At 32.4% G+C, this 18,003-nt stretch overlaps 2 protein-coding genes across 4 annotated transcripts in view; one reads left to right on the forward strand and one right to left on the reverse strand.

Annotated features, from left to right (window-relative positions):
- Nucleotides 1-12,035, forward strand: part of LOC140051885 (afadin- and alpha-actinin-binding protein B-like) — a 30,479-nt gene extending 18,444 nt beyond the window's left edge. For all 3 annotated transcript variants that reach the window (XM_072097218.1, XM_072097220.1, XM_072097219.1), the window contains exons 4-12: nt 3,041-3,209; nt 3,680-3,818; nt 4,521-4,596; nt 5,257-5,419; nt 6,129-6,476; nt 7,126-7,299; nt 7,693-7,813; nt 8,446-8,608; nt 8,954-12,035. In XM_072097218.1, the coding sequence (XP_071953319.1) occupies nt 3,041-3,209; nt 3,680-3,818; nt 4,521-4,596; nt 5,257-5,419; nt 6,129-6,476; nt 7,126-7,299; nt 7,693-7,813; nt 8,446-8,608; nt 8,954-9,440 (1,840 nt within the window). In that variant the 3' untranslated portion in view covers nt 9,441-12,035. The remainder of the gene's footprint in view (nt 1-3,040; nt 3,210-3,679; nt 3,819-4,520; nt 4,597-5,256; nt 5,420-6,128; nt 6,477-7,125; nt 7,300-7,692; nt 7,814-8,445; nt 8,609-8,953) is intronic.
- A 487-nt stretch (nt 12,036-12,522) lies between these two features.
- Nucleotides 12,523-17,939, reverse strand: LOC140051343 (mitochondrial ribosome-associated GTPase 1-like). The gene is made up of 11 exons (XM_072096529.1): nt 17,801-17,939; nt 17,352-17,466; nt 17,178-17,244; nt 16,528-16,630; nt 15,885-15,974; nt 15,126-15,273; nt 14,761-14,822; nt 14,133-14,229; nt 13,434-13,515; nt 13,211-13,317; nt 12,523-12,857 (listed from the first exon to the last, which is right to left on the reverse strand). Exons 2-11 carry the CDS (start codon nt 17,437-17,439, stop codon nt 12,757-12,759), a joined length of 945 nt encoding a protein of 314 aa, XP_071952630.1. The 5' UTR covers nt 17,440-17,466; nt 17,801-17,939; the 3' UTR covers nt 12,523-12,756.
- Between the last annotated feature and the right edge of the window lie 64 nt (nt 17,940-18,003).

Consider the following 18,003-nt stretch of genomic DNA (forward strand, 5'->3'; position numbering starts at 1 on the left):
TGTTTTATGTAGATTTCAAAGTCATACTGTACATCATCATTGGACAGAAGACAGTACAGATGTGTTATAGTAATTCATTTTAAATATACTGCACTTATGTCACTATTAAAACATGCCTTAGAATGTAAACCATAAAATGCAGAGCTTTCTTTTGATGCACCTTTGAATTTCATGAATTAATAAAAAATCAAAATGACAAGCATAAAAATTAAGCATACAAAATTACATTTATCAGGAAAAAACACATTGAATCTTTACAACTAAATCCCAGATAAAAATGATAACCATTGTGTCGGTCTTCTGGTGTATGTCCTGCTACCTATAGTGTCTTTTGCTAGCAATGATATATTTTTATGTTACCGTAGGCAGAGGTGGACTTGCGCATTAAAAGTCTTTTATCTTGCCTAAAGCTCATTTTAGCAATTAGACTATCAAATTAGTTTGATGTGCCCAAATATGGTAGTGATATCCTTAAATATGGCTGTGATGTGCCCATATATGGTAGTGATATGACATCATCATGTCCATATATGGGTACATCACATTTGTTAGTCACATAAAGTTTGATAGTGTAGACAAGGCTTAAGAAATGAAATCTGTTTTAGTCCTCTCCACCCACCCTAAACATTTGACACCCATACTCTACATTACATCCGTAACGTAACGTAATTTCGTTTTGCAAGCCTGATATTATCATTATTAATAATATTGTATATTCAAACGAATCAATTTATAAGTAAAATATATTTATTTTTGTAGTTCATTTTCCAACACACTGTTATTAAATTGTTTATTACGTTTCCATAACCATGACAACACAAAACATCACAGTTAATTATTATTAAAGTTGCAATGTAATTTTAAATTTAAATTCATATTTACATTTTACAACGGAAATGTCAGGAGCCAATTAAGCCTTACGAGTAATTACTAAGTGGATTTTGAAAGAAAAGACGAATTGCTAAACGTATAGTATGATTAGGTTGGTTTCCGCATGTTTGCTGTAGTTTGTACGATGTTTACAGCTCCGTTAGTATGCACACCTGCAGTTTGCTCCAATGCAGTGGAATGCATTACCTTTGTCCACTAAACCCATAGTTGATAGCATGTGTACGCATTCAACTACAAATGTAGGCTGTCTCTGTCAATAAAAATTCAATTCCATCAAGCTTTTGTGATGTTAAAATTATTTTTCACTTGTCCTTCAGATCTGACATTAATCCATTGGTCCAACTTTCAATTACTGTTAATGTGTGTGTTGAGACACAATACATGATAGAAAGGTTACTGTGTAATAATTTAATTTTTTGTTAAAATTTACAAATTACATCGTCATCATTTCTTCCCTAAAAAGCAGAAAAATGAAGAAAAAAACCCGTTGTATTAAATATTAGTATTTAACAAGTTCTTCTATGAATATTAGTATTATAACTGCGGCCTCACTGGCCACTTCTTTGATTTGAAATAGTACCTAAGAAAGAACGCGAAAGGCTTGTAATCATGCCACAATCGAGATAATTTATTGTATAACTTCTCAATATAGTAGTAGAATAACCTAACACAATCGTAATACAGTAATTATAACTAAGACCTCCTCTCCGGTCTATAGCCACACTTGCTAGTGAGATTTCTATTATTATACCTTGCATGGCATTTATGCAAATCAACCTAGGTGAGCATACGTTCAAAAACTATTACGTAATCATTAGCTCAGTTACAAGTATAGCTATGCTTTATAGCTAGTTTTTAATGAAGAACTGGTAATTTAATGTGGTTGCAATATGTTACGAACTCTTGGAAATAAAATCCCTTCCTAGTACAATTCTGGTCGTTTTGATATCCCATGTGTATGTACTGTACTGTATGGATGCGTGAAGTAGGAAAACAAACAACATCAAATGTGCAAGCTTTCTCTCTCACTTTCCCGCGCACGATCTCTTAAGCTCTGTCTACACTATCAAACTTTATGTGACAAAAATATGTGATGTGCCCATATATGGACATGATGATGTCATCACTACCATATTTGGGCATATATTATCAGTACAATATTTGGGCACATCATACTAGTGTAATGGTGTAGAAGGAGCTTAATAGATACCATTTGACCATCTTCCACACTCCTTGTATATATAATATATTCCCCAGTGCTTTCATCAAACATGAATACATGAACGCTTGAATGTGAAAAATACTGAGTAACGAACTGCGATTAATCAACCATCAATCGGTCGATTACTATTTACTTTAATGAATACAACAGTTTATGGATCCTGACATTCATCTGCCATATTGATTATTTACTTATTGATTGGATATTTGAAAGAATTGTTACAAATTACTCTAAGTTGCTTGAATGTTACAATAGTTTAATCGAGCATAACTGTGTACACCTGTGAAGCATGTCTAAAACCTTTTTTTAGTTCATCTTATTATAAGGCCTATATTCTTCAAACAAGAAAGAGGACTAACTTTAGTCTTGTGCCACTAAGTTTCCTGGAGTAAATCTAATCTAGGACTTAAGTTTAATCAAGCCTATCTGTTCGACCTTGTGTGTATTTTACTGTCTAAAGGCCTGTGGTCGTATTCACCAATCACACTTAAGTGAGATATTTCCCTTGAATAAATGAAAAGTATTTCACTTAACTCAATCAATCCCTAAATGGTATTTACTTAGATAGGAGATTTGATTAATTGTACTGTATTAGAGTAATTTTTTCTCTTAGCCTAAATCTTGGTTCTCACTAGGACGCAACGCAAGAACGTAGACGCAACGTAAGTGAGTTGACCAATCATAAGCGATGGATTATTCGAACTGTCGCTTGCCATTGGTCAACTCGCTTGCGTTGCGTTTACGTCCTTGCGTTGCGTCCTAATGAGAACCAAGATTTAGTGTCAATGGTAAAAATGGCCACTGAGGCCTAATCTGGAGTCTTCCTTAAATCCTGAGCACCAAATGATCTCCCTTATTTTTCAAACCGTTTCCTTGAGCCTTAAAACATTATATTAAATAGTTATATAATTTTTGTTGAAATTGCAGACGAATAAGATGTGACAGTGACTTTGAACATCTAAATGTAACGTGTACACGATTAAAAGAACAGTTGGAACAACAACAACGAGACAATGTTGCACTGGTGGAGAAAGAAAGACAACTCATGTCACAAATTAAAGGACTTAATAACAAACTCAAAACTACAAAAGAAGATGTAAGCAGTGATATTTTATGTATTTTAATTATAAATATAAAATATAAATATTAAAAATGTATTGTCCCAAAGAAACATGGAAAATGAAGATTAATAAAATCTTCTGTAAAAATCAAAATTTTAAAAAATGATTTAACTTATAAAATGACAAATGAAATGGTTAATTTTAACCAAAAACCATTATATGGTAGACAATTTAAATTTATTTTGCTTTAAATTACATTTTTTTTTCAGGTAAATCATTTTTTATTTTTGATCCATTTTTAGGTCAAAGTGAATAACTATTATGTGACATCATTGTGACAAATTGGCATATTCACAACAAAAAAGTCAACACAATTTTTTTTAGGGGGACAATATATCTTTAAAAAATTAAGAAAACTGTTAATTTTTAAACTAATAATTATATGAATCTATTTGTGCCTGCATGTTTATTTGTTTTTATTGGAATGTTTTTCTCTTAACTGCAGATAAAGAAACTTGATGGTGTTAATAAGCAGAGAGATGTACAATTTAAACATGACTTAAAAAAGAAGGAAAGAGAGGCTAGTAAACTAAAGGAAAGAATTCATCAACTACTTACAGATAAAAACCAAGAACGACGAATTGGTACGTTGTATTAATTACACATTCTAATTAAAGACCAAAGCTGCCAGAATACGTACACTCCCTTTCCAAATATTTATAATGGAGCACTCTGATATACTGTATGTGCTCTACAGGTCAATTTCCAATTAAAAACCTCTCTAATTTAAAGTTTAATTCAAAACATTAACATTTATTCCAATTAAGGACCAACTAAAGGACCAAAATCAAAAGAAAATATCCCTACTTCACATTCTATAGTCTACTGCCTAGATTACCTGGATAAACCAATAGTTCTTGAAAAATGAGCTACCAAAAAGTAATAGAATCCTTGAGCCCACCTCTCCATAAATGGTATAGTCCATTAACCATACTCTCATGGTGGAGCTTCCCCACTATCATCAGAGAATTGTTGGTTTATCCAGGTAAACAGCCCTCATTCATATACGCCTTTCACATCGTCTCCAGAGTTTTAATAATAGGAAATGCCCAAATATGGCAATGATATGCTTAAATACGGTAGTGATATGACATCTTGTCCACATTTTTCTGTCACATAAAATTTGATAGTGTAGACAATGCTTAAAGCTACACTATCACACTACCATATTTGGGTACATCACACATTTTTTGTCAAACTAGTTTGATAGTGTAGACAGAGCTTTAGACTAAGAACACCATATACAGTATTATGATGATCTACATTTCATCTATGTTATCTTTCAGGTATGGATATTCTAAATTCTATACAAAGATCAGATGGAAAAAGAAGCAAGTGGAAAACAGGAAGAACAGGGGAGAAGTAAGTAACAGTTATGGAGTACTGTGGCGCAGTGGTTAGAGTTGTCGGTTCAAGCCCCGGCTCGGTCACTGCAGTGTTGAGTCCTTGAGCAAGATTCTTTATCCACATTGTTCCTCCCCACCCAGGTGATAGAAATGAGTACTGGTATGTAAAAAGTACTGGGAAGGTAAATCAGACTCGTTTGTGCGGGAGGAGTGGTGTACCCCCCACAAACATACACACTTAGTGGAGTCAGGCCCAAACGCTAAAGAAATGGAGATGGGCACCACGGCCGTTAGCATTAGCTTAGGTTTCCACTTTACCTTTACCTTAAATAACAGTTATCGCAGTTGTATAATAGATTGTCTTGACATATGTTTGACCTTGACCAAATACATAGTAAAATAATTGTTATGTAAGATACGCGGAGTTAAGGGGGGTGGGGGGCATATATTAAATATATATTAAATTAATGCTCAGTGAAATTTTCAAAAAGGCATTTTAATTGAAGTACATTATGATATAATATTTTCTCTTTCACAATGAAAGGTTACACTTTGAAATCCAGGCAGGAAACTTGAAATCAAAACTTGTTTTTACTGCACTCAGGCTATGCAAACAAAATCAGCAAATCAGTCGACCATTAAACTAAATAATATTTTGATAATTTTTTTTCTTCAGACATGAAGAGGACATGTACAGACTTATAATCACAAACTATGAAGAACGGCAGGAAGAATTAATGGTTGAAAACCAAGAACTTCGAGAATCGTTAGGGAACATGCAGAAAGAATTAGTAGATCTTCTAAACCAACAGACATTTTCAAAGCCAGAAAGTAACAAGGTAAATAAGGTCATCGAATTGTCCTCCATAATTATGATATGTAGAAATATTCCACCTTTCTCCTGTTGACCTCGTAAATTTTCCCATAAGGCAGCAGTACAATGAAAGTATTCATTGTCAAGTGTAAATATTAATTGAGTAATTAGGAAGCTGTGTTGGCTGTGTTTTATCCATGGTCCATGGTGACTTAACCAGATGTTACTAAGTGTTTGTGATTGGAGGCCATTATAATTATGCATAGACGATAGGTTTTATTATATTAAAGACTACCCTGGATCTGTTAAGGTATCAGATCATTTTTCTTATGTTATAGTTAAAGATAATATAATACACACTAATGTGATGTTTAAACTTATTTTGTATCAATCCAGTTAATATTTTTTGTCCTAATATAGCACACACAAATGTGATGACATACAAATAAACAGTTTATTATAGAATAATTATCTTATAACTTATTTTGTATAAATCCAGTTAATATTTCTTGTCCTAGATTGGCCTATATTTTTGGCAGATATTTCATATTCAACATAGAAATTTATTAGCAACCCCATACAAAAAAAGTTAAACAAAAAATGCTGGGGAATTATATATAAATAACATATAATTTTTTTTCTTTTAAAATATTTTTAATAACTATAAATCTCAAAGCTTGTCTAAATGCAAGATATTTTTGTTTTATCACATTAATTTTAATTATAAATTTTAGTTACAAGATGGCGATGAATCTATGGAGGACGATCATTCCCAAAATGCATCTGACGAAGAGTTGTCCTCGGGTCACTTTCAAATGCCCTTTGACATGGTCAGGGAAGGAATAGAGAGTAGTATGCGAAAAAAGTGGAGAAAATTGAAGGAAAAGATTCGTAAAATGGAAACGGAAGCTCAGATAGAAAATAAAGAGAACGCTTACGTAACAAACAATAACAATCCACAATCTGAAATGAACAAAACTGGACAATCTGAAATTGATCAGTTTCAAAAACAAATCTATAAATTGCAGTTAAAATTAAAAAATTATAAGGAAATCATAGAACAACAAGAACAACTATTACAAGTAAGTTTTGATAATAATTAATACAAATTGTATGTAAAATCATTATTCTAGGCACCTAGTGGAACTGTAGATTGGTGGTTGCCTTCCAATTCCAAGGTCCTCGGTCCAATCCTGACCTAGTGCCAGGGTTGTAACTCACAACTCTTTCAACTCCACTCCCTAAGCCTCAAGTGAGACTTAGTTTTAGCACGATAAACTACAAAATAGTTTATCCATCCTGTAATTGGCGAGTTCTCGATGTTGGATGTGTATGAAATTTTAAAATTAATGTCTCTCAGACTTTCTGCCAAATATAATATTGCCCTTGCCGCCTAACCTGAATTCAAAATCTTGCATTATTTGTTTGTTTATGTTTTGTTTTCGTTGAAGTTCCCACCCACCCTATTCCCGACAGTCTTTTCAGAACTAAATATGTGGTGTACCGCAATCTTTATATCAATACTTTGACGTTTCTTCAGGGTTAATTGTTAGATGTTTGTCATACTCTGTACTAATTGTACTTTGTATAACAGATAACTAACCTACGCTACTTAAAGTCTTGTTGGTGCAGTAACTGTTGCTTAAATGAGCTCGAATCTAGCCCTACCAATCAGTGCAAGCTCGGTGTTCGTCAACATTTTTAAAGATTTCATCGTGTATTTTATTTCAGAGTGTTTCTTCGCCAAAGTCAGATGAAAGTTTTGTGCAATTCTTGAAAGATTCTCATTTACTAGAAGAAAAAGATTCGTTTGCAAGAGAGAAAGAAATATTCTACCAGCAGAAGGCTACGTTTGAGCAAGAAAGGAGGAACTTCACAGAGGCTGCAATAAGGCTAGGCCATGAGGTAAGTTGTTAGTCTCCCAAGGTAAACAGAATTCTGCAGACAATTGCAAGTGTTTTAATTTTACGGGAAAACAGTTCGAATTAGTGACTTGTTAGTCTGTCTTTGTTCAATCTTGTTTTAAAATTAAATTTATTTTTTTTACAAAAAGGAATTACAAAACCAAGTAATATAAGAAACCTCCTAGGCAAAAGGTTACAATATGATGAAAAAAATAAGCTATTTCCTTCTTTCACTGCTGTGATATTTGATATTTGATATTTTGTGATATTTGGTCTCTTTGCTGTCTCCCATTTTCCAGACGTAATATTTTCAAATTTAAACCACGTCACGTCACAGTACTATAATTACTAATATCGTTATTATTAAATTTCATTTTTTTTTTTGGCGTAAAAGAGGAAAAAGTTTGAGGAAGAAAGGTCGACATTTCTCCAACATCAAATGTCTATATCACCGCAGATGAGCAACCCAACTCCACCACCCCTGAGGCCTGCCAAGTCTATCAGTAAATCACCTAGTAAGTATCTCAGTGTCTTTAAGTAACATTATTTGTTAATGTTATTATTTCATACACAGCCACTGTTGTGAATGTGAGGGAGCACCTGAATTGGCAGGAATGACATAGTATGTCCTTAGGGGAGAAGAATATAGTTGAAAAGTGTAATAGCTAAGTCCACAGCACCAGTATGGATCTTTGAAATGCAGTGGCGTACTGACTATGAGCGCTCACTGGCTAAACCCAGGGGCCCCTGAGCTTATGAAGCACCTGAGCAGTGCCCAGAGGAAAAAACAGGCATTCAAATATGTCGAAAAGGCTAAAAACACCTGAGGCCTCCAGCGCTGAAGGGCCACTTAGGGTTCCTAAACCAGGGGCCTCAGGTCTCTACGTTACGCCACTGTTGAAATGGCGCTATATAAATGTACATTACCATTAGATGAAACTAGATCAAACCAATTTAAAGGATAAGCTCTATCTACACTATCAAACTTGATGTGATGTTCCCATATGGACATGATGATGTCATACCACTACTGTATTTGGGTATATCACTACCATATATGGGCACATCACATTTTTTTGTCACATAAAGTTTGATAGTGTAGACACAGGTCTTGATCACATTAAATATCAAACTCTCTTTTTTACAGGTCCAAATCTCAGCTCATCAGAGATGTCTTCCAAAATGAAGAAAGATCCTATACTCAGTACACCGCCCTCATCTCGTCGTATTTCTAAAATCGCGACTCCATCCACAGTAGAGCTTTATAGAGCACTTAAACTTACGTCAGAGACAGGTGAATGCCTTAATGAGTAAGTGTTTTTCATTGAAAACATTGTTTTAAGTCAATCAAGAAATAAATCAAAGTATAGACAGATCCCCAGCAGGCACATATCTAAAGCAAGAACGATCCTAGCTTAAAAGGCAAATCACAGAAAAATGTATAAAAACTTTTTTTTAATAAATATAGACTGATAATCTTTATTCGAAGCTTAACTTTTCTAAAAACTTTTAAATAATAAAAAATATTAAGTAACATGCAATTTTTTTTAAATACACTGTGTAAAAAGACAATATCAGTCTCTGACTTGTCGTGAACCAAAAACCATATCCTTGCGAAACAATTTATACAAATTACAATTCTCTTACTTTTTTAGTTCCCAAGAAAGTTTACGTGCCAAGGTTCTGACGCATTCTCGGAACAGTCCCAGACTTGTCCAAGAACAGAGATCATTTTCTAGCGAAGAGCTGCGAATAAAATCATTTAAAGAAGACCCTTACCCACGACCGTCGTCACAATTATCAAGAGGCGAAAAGCATTCACGGCAAACATTGAGACATCACAAGCAATCTTCTCATCGCTTATCACGCGAGAGTTTGAAATTGTCCACTACCGATGTCCGAGGAAGTACTAGCAGTTTAAATTCAGTAGGTAGTGATTCAAGTCAAGGTTCAAACAGTGCACGTCCAAGCACCACCCATCGACACAAGAGTACGGTAGGACCAACGATGAAGCGTGGTGGCCGAGAGCTTCCGCTAGATCCTAAAACTGCGAGAAAAGCTGAACAGCATAGAGTCAATTTGAAAACGTCAATGACGCGTAGAGATAGGAGTGCTACTAGAAAGGGTTCAAGCGGAAAGTAGAATCTAGCTGTAGCCTTATGATGAACAAGACAGATTTGAAGTGACATTAAAGTGACATTTATTTTTTTTTTCCTTGTGAGAATGAAGCAATATAATAATGTATGTTGAATGCTGATGTGGTTATTTTGTTGATAGTAAGTTTGAATCTCTATACAGTTGTCTGTAAAGGTTATAGCCAATATGTGTGTGTAACCTTTAATTTATGGAGTGGGATTGCTAACTTGGTCAGCAAACAAGAATGACTAGGTTAGTTACTGACTAGGTTAGTTACTGACTAGGTTAGTTACTGATAAGTTTTGAAGTTTGAAAGAAGTTGCAGAATATCTTGATAATAGAAACTGTTACTTATTCTATTTACATAGAAAATGGTTAAATTAATGGAAATGATCTTAATAATAGTTTAGAGTAGTTCAATGAAACATAAAAAATAGTGTTTATATTAACATATTTCGATCACACTGGAATCAGAAGCAATACACAACTGAATGATATATAATTTCAAATATAAACATTGTTACACAAATAAAGCCAGTTGTACTGTATTGCTTTACAACTTATAGTAGCATTTTTAAGATGATAAATATTCAGCCATGTTTCTACAAACAATACTAAATCACCTTTATTTAAACATGATGGCATTTGATAAATTAATAAATCAATTATTCTTACCAGTTTTAAATCTACAATCTATAAATGTTATCTCACCTACTCTTAGCAGCGCAATATATCTTAAAATCCGTCCTTTTGGCTATCTAAGCATCAATTTTTTAACATAGAAAAATAAATAAATATACAGAATATATATATATAGAGAGTAAAGTTATTAAGCCTTAGACTCTTTTCCGTAAACATAGTAGACTATATAAATCTATATATAATTAATTCAATTGTTTTGAATTATATACTAGATTTACAAAACTAATTAAGATTTTTATATTAAAAATATGGTACAGTTGTATTGTTTATATGCACCTCATTATATGTATGTAAATTTCTATAAAAGGATTTGAGAGACAAGAACAGACATGTTTGCAATTGTCTGTGCAATATTATAGTTTATAATTTATACATCAATTTTTGTATATGGTTCATTATTAAAAATAAATCATTTTAAATGGTATTATTTACAGTTGATTATAAATCTAATGATAGTAGTTCTATATTTGTCTTCCCAGTAAAGATATAAATGTATACAACCCAAACTGATATTATTGTGATACGTTTAATATCCACTATGCCCTTTATTTTTTATGACTGACTGACTTTAAAGCAAATGATATATAGCATGTGTGTACTGTATACTATATATTCACTTTTTTTCTTGCCATTTGCAGTTTCAAAAGTATGCATTTAATTTGTTTTTACAAACAGTCTTTTTTTTTTGTTAGATACAAAATATATTAATTCCATTTTTAGTTGTTTCCATTATCTTTCAAAACTTCCACATTTTTGGTTTCATTTCGTTCATTATATTTAGACTACATTCCGTGAATTATTCTCAGTACTTTTCTAATTTAATTTATTAATATGGTACCATTTAATTTATATCATGTTTGTCACTATATAATGTGTTTTAATTAATTTAATTCAAATGTTTATGTTTAATGAAATTATTCACTTGTCTTCCTTGTAAATTGCCACTCCCCTGCCACACCTTTAGATAATTGATATGACAGTATATAATATGTCTTGATATGCATATTAAATTTATTAAATGTATTGATACAAATAATTAATACTACAATTCTACCAGAATGCTACCAAAAGCTATTACAGCGTGTGTATTTTTATATATAGGCATTTGAAACAAAACATTTAGTTTAAATTTGTTATAATGGGTTTATAAATCAAAATCTTGATTCAGTACTGTGTGTCTATTCATTTTTTATTTGATATATGGGATAGATTGATAGGAACTAATATTGTATGTTATCAAAAATATCAGCAAAATATTGGAATACTTTTTTTATCACCTTAGATTAGAATAAGCATAGCACTTGCTTGGTCTGTAACAGCCTTAAGAAGGTCTGCGGTGCTAAATAGATTAAGTGGTAGCTGGTATTAAAGCAATTTTTGGGTGTGGGAAGGTTTTTGGTTGTGTAATTTAACCAGTGAAGTAGAGATGAAAACAACAGACTGCCTTAAGTTTGGAATAATTTAGATGAGGTGGGAGAATGATAAAAACAAATTATTTAATGTATTCTATTGTATATTTTGGTATTAAAATGGTTTTTTTTTGTGATTGGTTAATTTCAAAATGTGGCAAAAAAAACATATTTGGATTTAAAATATTAGATTGATGATGATTGGTGAATTTCAAGATGTGTGAAATACCATATTTGGATGCGAGATATGATAATGTGGTCATTTGATTTAATGTAGTTTGAATAATGTAGTTAATTTGAGAACATGAATTCATTAGACTATCCAAAAGAGCATTGAATGCTGCCAAGTGTGACGAGTATGTGTGTGTGCGCTTGCTGGTCTGCTAAATACTACAGTATAACAAATTATTTTTTGATTATGTAAATAATATAGAATTTATGCTTGTTTGTTCTTGAAAATTTTGCACTAATAAATAAATATCAGTCTCAATATCTTGTTTGTGATGTTACATTTGTTATGTTTTCAAGATTTAAGAAATTTTATTGGTCCCATTTAAAATGGAAAATAACTTTGCTTGGCATAATTAAGACAATAAAACAAAAAGAAAAGGCAATGTTAAAATAAGATGTGCCATAATAATAACAGGATTTGTATAGCGCACATACCACTCAAGAGTGCTCAAGGCGCATTTAAAATAAAAAAACAAATCATACAAATTCCTGACAAACGTTCTGTCGAGGTCCCGGACCCCTACCTAGGTGACCAAACAAAGGAGCAGGATACACATTTGCCTTGCCACAGACGACCGGGTGCTCAGAGACAACAACCAAGACAGAGGCACCCCAAAGATAATGCTGGCCAGGAAAAAGTATACTATATTGAAAGAACGGATGTAAAAAATGGTTTCAATTTGTGTCGACAACAAACAACAATACATACAACGTATTTAAATTAGCAAAATTTATTATTTTATTCACAGGATATACAAGACAAATTTTATTGATTGTTCAATTTAAAATCACAATCCTGGATTGCATAATATCTCCTCTTCATCAACTGGCTGGCTTCCTGATAAAGTTCATTAGTTCAAAACTAGAATTCTATTCGCCATGACCCATTATTTATATTAGATACGAAACAAACTCCACAATATCGCCCTCCGATTCAGGAGTGCAACAAATTTCCTCAACGTCATATTAGGTTCTCCATACTATGCATCATCCAACGTTACTCGGCCTAACTCTCCTTTACGGAATGCCCGCAACATCATATCTGCAGCTCTAAACATATCCGGCCTTCTCACAACTGAACCTGAAATATGTATGTTTTGCAGTTACCACATTACTGACAACAATAATACATTGAAAGCAAAGGATTAATTAAATAATAGTCTACTTTAGAAAAGTGTTGTATTCATTGATGAAGAATAGAATTGAAGAATATTTGCATTCATTGAAAATCTGTCCTAACTCGGCTTTGCCTTGTTATATTAATTAGAACAATCTTTCAACTCATGAAAGGTCCCCTGCTGTATACAGTAGTATTGCTGTTATTTATTAATAGTAATGTAAATGAAATAAAAGCTGAGCTCATCTGGTTGATGTTATTACAAACAGTAGTCTTTGCTTTTGTGAAAGATATTAGAACAAAAGACAATTTCTTACCATCATACGTTTTTAATAAGATAGTTTTCTTTTGTTTGTCCGCTATGTGAAATAAAACTTGCATAATATCATCTGTAGGGCTGTCCAACTCAAAATATTCAACATATCTATACAAAAAAGTCAGTATTATTTTTACAAAAATAGCAAAAATAGTTTCCCATGCTTAGCTTATTAATATACATTTTAAAAATTGATTTTAAAATTGCAACATTTTATAATTTACTTATGGATTTCTTGTTTGTTGAGTATGTATAGCAAATAATCACAGATAATATCGATTCCAACTCGGTGATCTGGTATCGTTCCTTAGTAAAAAAGAAAAACAAATGAAAGCACTCAGAAACTGAGTGAAGTACTTTGCAAAATATATCAGGGAAAACTATATTTGGAGAGAGAGGGCTTACTACTTGATATTACTATTGATTGATATAATATTACTACTAGTAGTACTAGCCCATGTTAAAAGGATACAGAGGGCGTGCTATTTAATATCTCATATGGAAGATACAGGTAAGTCATAAGCTTTTGTGACGTGACCAATATATCAATTCTTTTGAAAATCAATAGGCATGTTCTGTAATTATATATCTATTAACTACTTAAAAACAAACAAAGTAAGTACTTTTCAAAAGCTCTGTCTACACTATCAAACTTGTTTGACAACAAAAGTGTTATGTGCCCATATATGATAGTGATATTTCCAAAAATGGTAGTGATATGACATCACCATGTCCATATGGGCAAATATTGCCAAGTAATCCCCTTCACATACAGTAAATTCACACTTTCAATTTTGTTCATAAAGCTTCATTTTGCCTGAAATATTTACAATCTATATGACAGCCTATGACCCTAAAGATCATGAAAGGTCAATTATGCAAGAGAAAACAAGCCTACTTAAAGTATAAGAATTTGGCCTTACCACAAACAGCTAGTTTCATACCAATATCTGGATGTTGTATCTGTGGAGTGAGGACTCCTGGTGTGTCGTATAACCATATTGTCGGTCTTTCGTTCACCTGTAACAGTATAGAGCAAAGATTGTTATTCTTTTTTTTTTACTTTAGGAGTGGTTAGGGAGGAGTAAAGATGGAGAGTACAGTACAGTAGTGGCATATACAGAGGAGATTATACATTGTGAGAGTCACCCTCCACAATTGCAGTAAAATAGCATGGACAAGAATCAACAGGCGTTGGAACAGGATTGGATAATTATGAGACAGACAGACAGACAGACTCCCATGAGTTGCCCTACACTGGACTTCTAAAGGACAAAGAGTTGGTGTTGCACTAATGAGGATGGGACCCATTTGATGCCTAATAAGCTTTACAATGTCAATCAGTCGCATATAGTTGTAGTATCATAAAGCCTCTGGAATTCTAATTTTAATTAATGTTTCTAAGCTAAAATGTTATTACATTCATAAAGTTTAAATATATCAATTTTATTCAAATGAAGTGACCATACACACAAAATATATTTTTGCAGATGCTGAAATAATGTGTAGTCAACTAACCTAACCTAAAAAATAATATTATTAAAAACTTGCTTTAATTTTATGTAAAACAGATCTAGTTACTCCTGGTGTTGGTGCTGTGCTGGTTCCTCTTCCTAGAATCAAAAGATATTACGTATAAATAACGTTGGGCTTTTTAGTTCACAACAACATACACCAGTCCAGTTGAAAGTAAACAATGAATAAAATTGTTTAACTCAAACGTTTGGATTACATTTGAACTACTATGGATAAGCAAGCCTGTGAGCTACAGCGATTTTAATTGCTTTTGCTTATCCTTGCCTCCTTAGATTTTCACCTGTCTTGTTTTTGTTAGTTTGTTTTAAATGTATTTCGATTTTAAAGGCTAAATAAAGAATGAATGAATGAATGAATGAATACTAATTCCAACGTTTTACCTTTTTTTAAATGTAGTCTTCTCATTGCATTAATCAAAGATGACTTCCCAACGTTTGGTATCCCTGTACACAAAATGGAATATTCCACTTCTTCATCCCTGTTATACCTTTCACTAGATTCAATTATTTCAACAATTTTTGGCATAACCTTGAAAAGGATTATTTATGTTAGAAATTAACTTAACTATGATACCATATTAACAATTTTATATTACCATATATCCTCGGGTATAATCCCACTTCACGTCTAATCCCACCTCCTACTTTATGTCTGATTTCACAAACAGGAATATACTCGGGTATAATCTCAGTATTAACTTTTGATCTGTTCTGATGAGTTTTTACAAAAAATACTTACTATTTTTTTTTTTCCTGAACCAGGCTTTCCCAGGATATTATCCCACTCTCCAAAGTCAGCCCAATTTCGTGTTCTAGGGGTGGGAATATTCCTGAGGATTTTTTTTTTTAGACTCTTGCAGATGTTGTCATGTGTTCATACTCTTGTTTGTTTGTTTGCACTGTATTTCCTCATTGTTTATAAAGCGTGGTTCCCACTAGCGACGCAACGCAAGGACGTAACGCAACGTAAGTGAATTGACCAATCACAAGCGATGGCTTATTCGCTTGTGATTGATTGCTAACTGTCTATAACTTCGCTTGTCATTGGTTAAAACGCTTACGTTGCGTTTACGTTCTAGTGGGAACCAAGCTTAAGGGATGATAAGACGTTGGTCATGTGTACAAAATGGTTGATAATACCTTTTTAGCAGATCGACTGTGTTGGGTTAAACATTCACAAAACATCATTTGTTTGTTTTCTCTTTCTTCTCTTAAATTATCAATAATCATCTAATTAACAAAAAATAACAGATTTTTAAAAAAAATGTTTTTTTTATTTTAAAATATTTTCTTCACTACTCACACTAATGTTAAAGAAAACTTATATAAACAAATATTTGTGTAAGTTAAATATTTAATAACTTAAGTGAAATACTTAATATTTCATGATTGGTGAATACGGTCACATGGTTCATCGGAGTGTTTAGTGGATATTATATACAAATTATTTTTGTATAACTTTTAATTTTGTCTGTGCTTTACTATGGTTTTAAACATTGTTCATGTATTTTAAACTGTTTTAACAAAGATTTTCTGATTTTTATTCTTATCTATTTGACCAATAAATGAATTCGAATAGAATTTGATTGCTGTTCTCTCATAGGACACAGTAGCAATAACTACCAATCACACTTAAATGAAACTTTTGTCATTAATACTATTTCACTTAAGTATTTACCCCTGTTTACATTTTAAGAATAAGTGTTTCACTTCACTAAGTGTAATTAAATAGTGAAAACAGACACAGAATTATTGATGTTCCTTTTATCAGTAAAACACTTACTTTTGTTTTATCCAAATCAGCAAGATCCATTTTATTTAGAACCAGCAAACTTGGTCTAACACCCATCAACTCTTTCAGTATTGTGTTTCTTCCTGCTATAGGAATGTTTAATAAATATAGGAGTTTTTTTTGTTTTGGTATAAAATAAAAAAAGAGAATTGTCCGATGTTGAAGAGGATTGTGAATGGGTTTAAATGAGAGAATCAAGGTTATTATTTTGTAAACATTTCTATATATTTAGGTACATGTGGCCAAGGATTACCAATAGCAAATGATTCACTGTCAGATATAGGTGGTAGTCCCCCAGAACAGGGGCTATTTTGTGAACCAGTTCACCAGGGTAACCCTTACTTGTCTCAACTAATGAACTGGTTTATAGTCCTCCAGAATTAGGAGCGAGTCACCTCCTAGTTATTTCAAAACTAAACAAATTTGACATTTTGAGGTTTGAAATGATACACACCTTTTGCGCAGGAAAGTTTTTTTTATCACTAGTTATCACAAACATAATATATTTCATTTCTTGTACCTATTTTGAAATTTCATAATTGTGTTGTAACAAATAAAAAGAGGGATTAAGCTGTTATGCCAGCCATTTCTTATTGTTGTTAACCTAGTGATAACTTTTAATATTTTCGTTATAAAAGGATATTCTTGCATCATGAACTTCAACAACTAAATCAACTTTCTTCAATGTTGCCATCATTTTCTTCATTCCTGAAATATGAAGTAGAAATAATGAAAAAAGTATATTTATATACGTTACGTCGTTACCAATTTATTTTTTATGTTTTTCGTTTTTTGTACTGTAGTACGTTACTCGCCTTTTGCCATATGTGATGGAAACCAATGTGTCAGGTCTGTACTTCCAAACTGAAAGATTTGACGAAAGATTCGATCTGGTTTACTCATCTTTTCACTATGCTTATTTCAACAAAACTGAAAATGAATAAAAAAATAATAAATATAATATTTTCATAAAGATGATAGGCCCCTATATAAAAAAATAGTACAAGGAAGGTAGCTAGTTGTATTATTTAGTAAGTTTACATAATACTGTAAACTTATGCTATAATATAGGCTAAAATAAAGTAATTAAATTGAAATATCCCTATCCCAATACAAATTACTAATGCAGGTACGAACTGTCCATAAAATAACCACACAGCATCTTTTTCAGTGTTGAATGAAGGTCTCCTCGGTCCTGTCTCCTCTGGCCTACACTACCTACTTTATATCATCAATCAGCTGCTAACTAGTCATACTCACTCACCTAAAACTATTCCTGTAACCTTAACACACGAGTAAGATGACATGCATGTAATTTTTCATTAAATTTCTAAAAACTTAACATTATTTTTCACCCGTTTTTAGTAACATGCTGTTTCGTTTTCGTGTTTATGCTTGTATTTGTATACGAAGAAGTCACAACTGAAATTTTCGTCCGGAAGAAGAGATGACCTAACTTTGACCCGG

This window comes from Antedon mediterranea, chromosome 6 (assembly GCF_964355755.1).
Source record: "Antedon mediterranea chromosome 6, ecAntMedi1.1, whole genome shotgun sequence".
NCBI lineage: Eukaryota > Metazoa > Echinodermata > Crinoidea > Comatulida > Antedonidae > Antedon > Antedon mediterranea.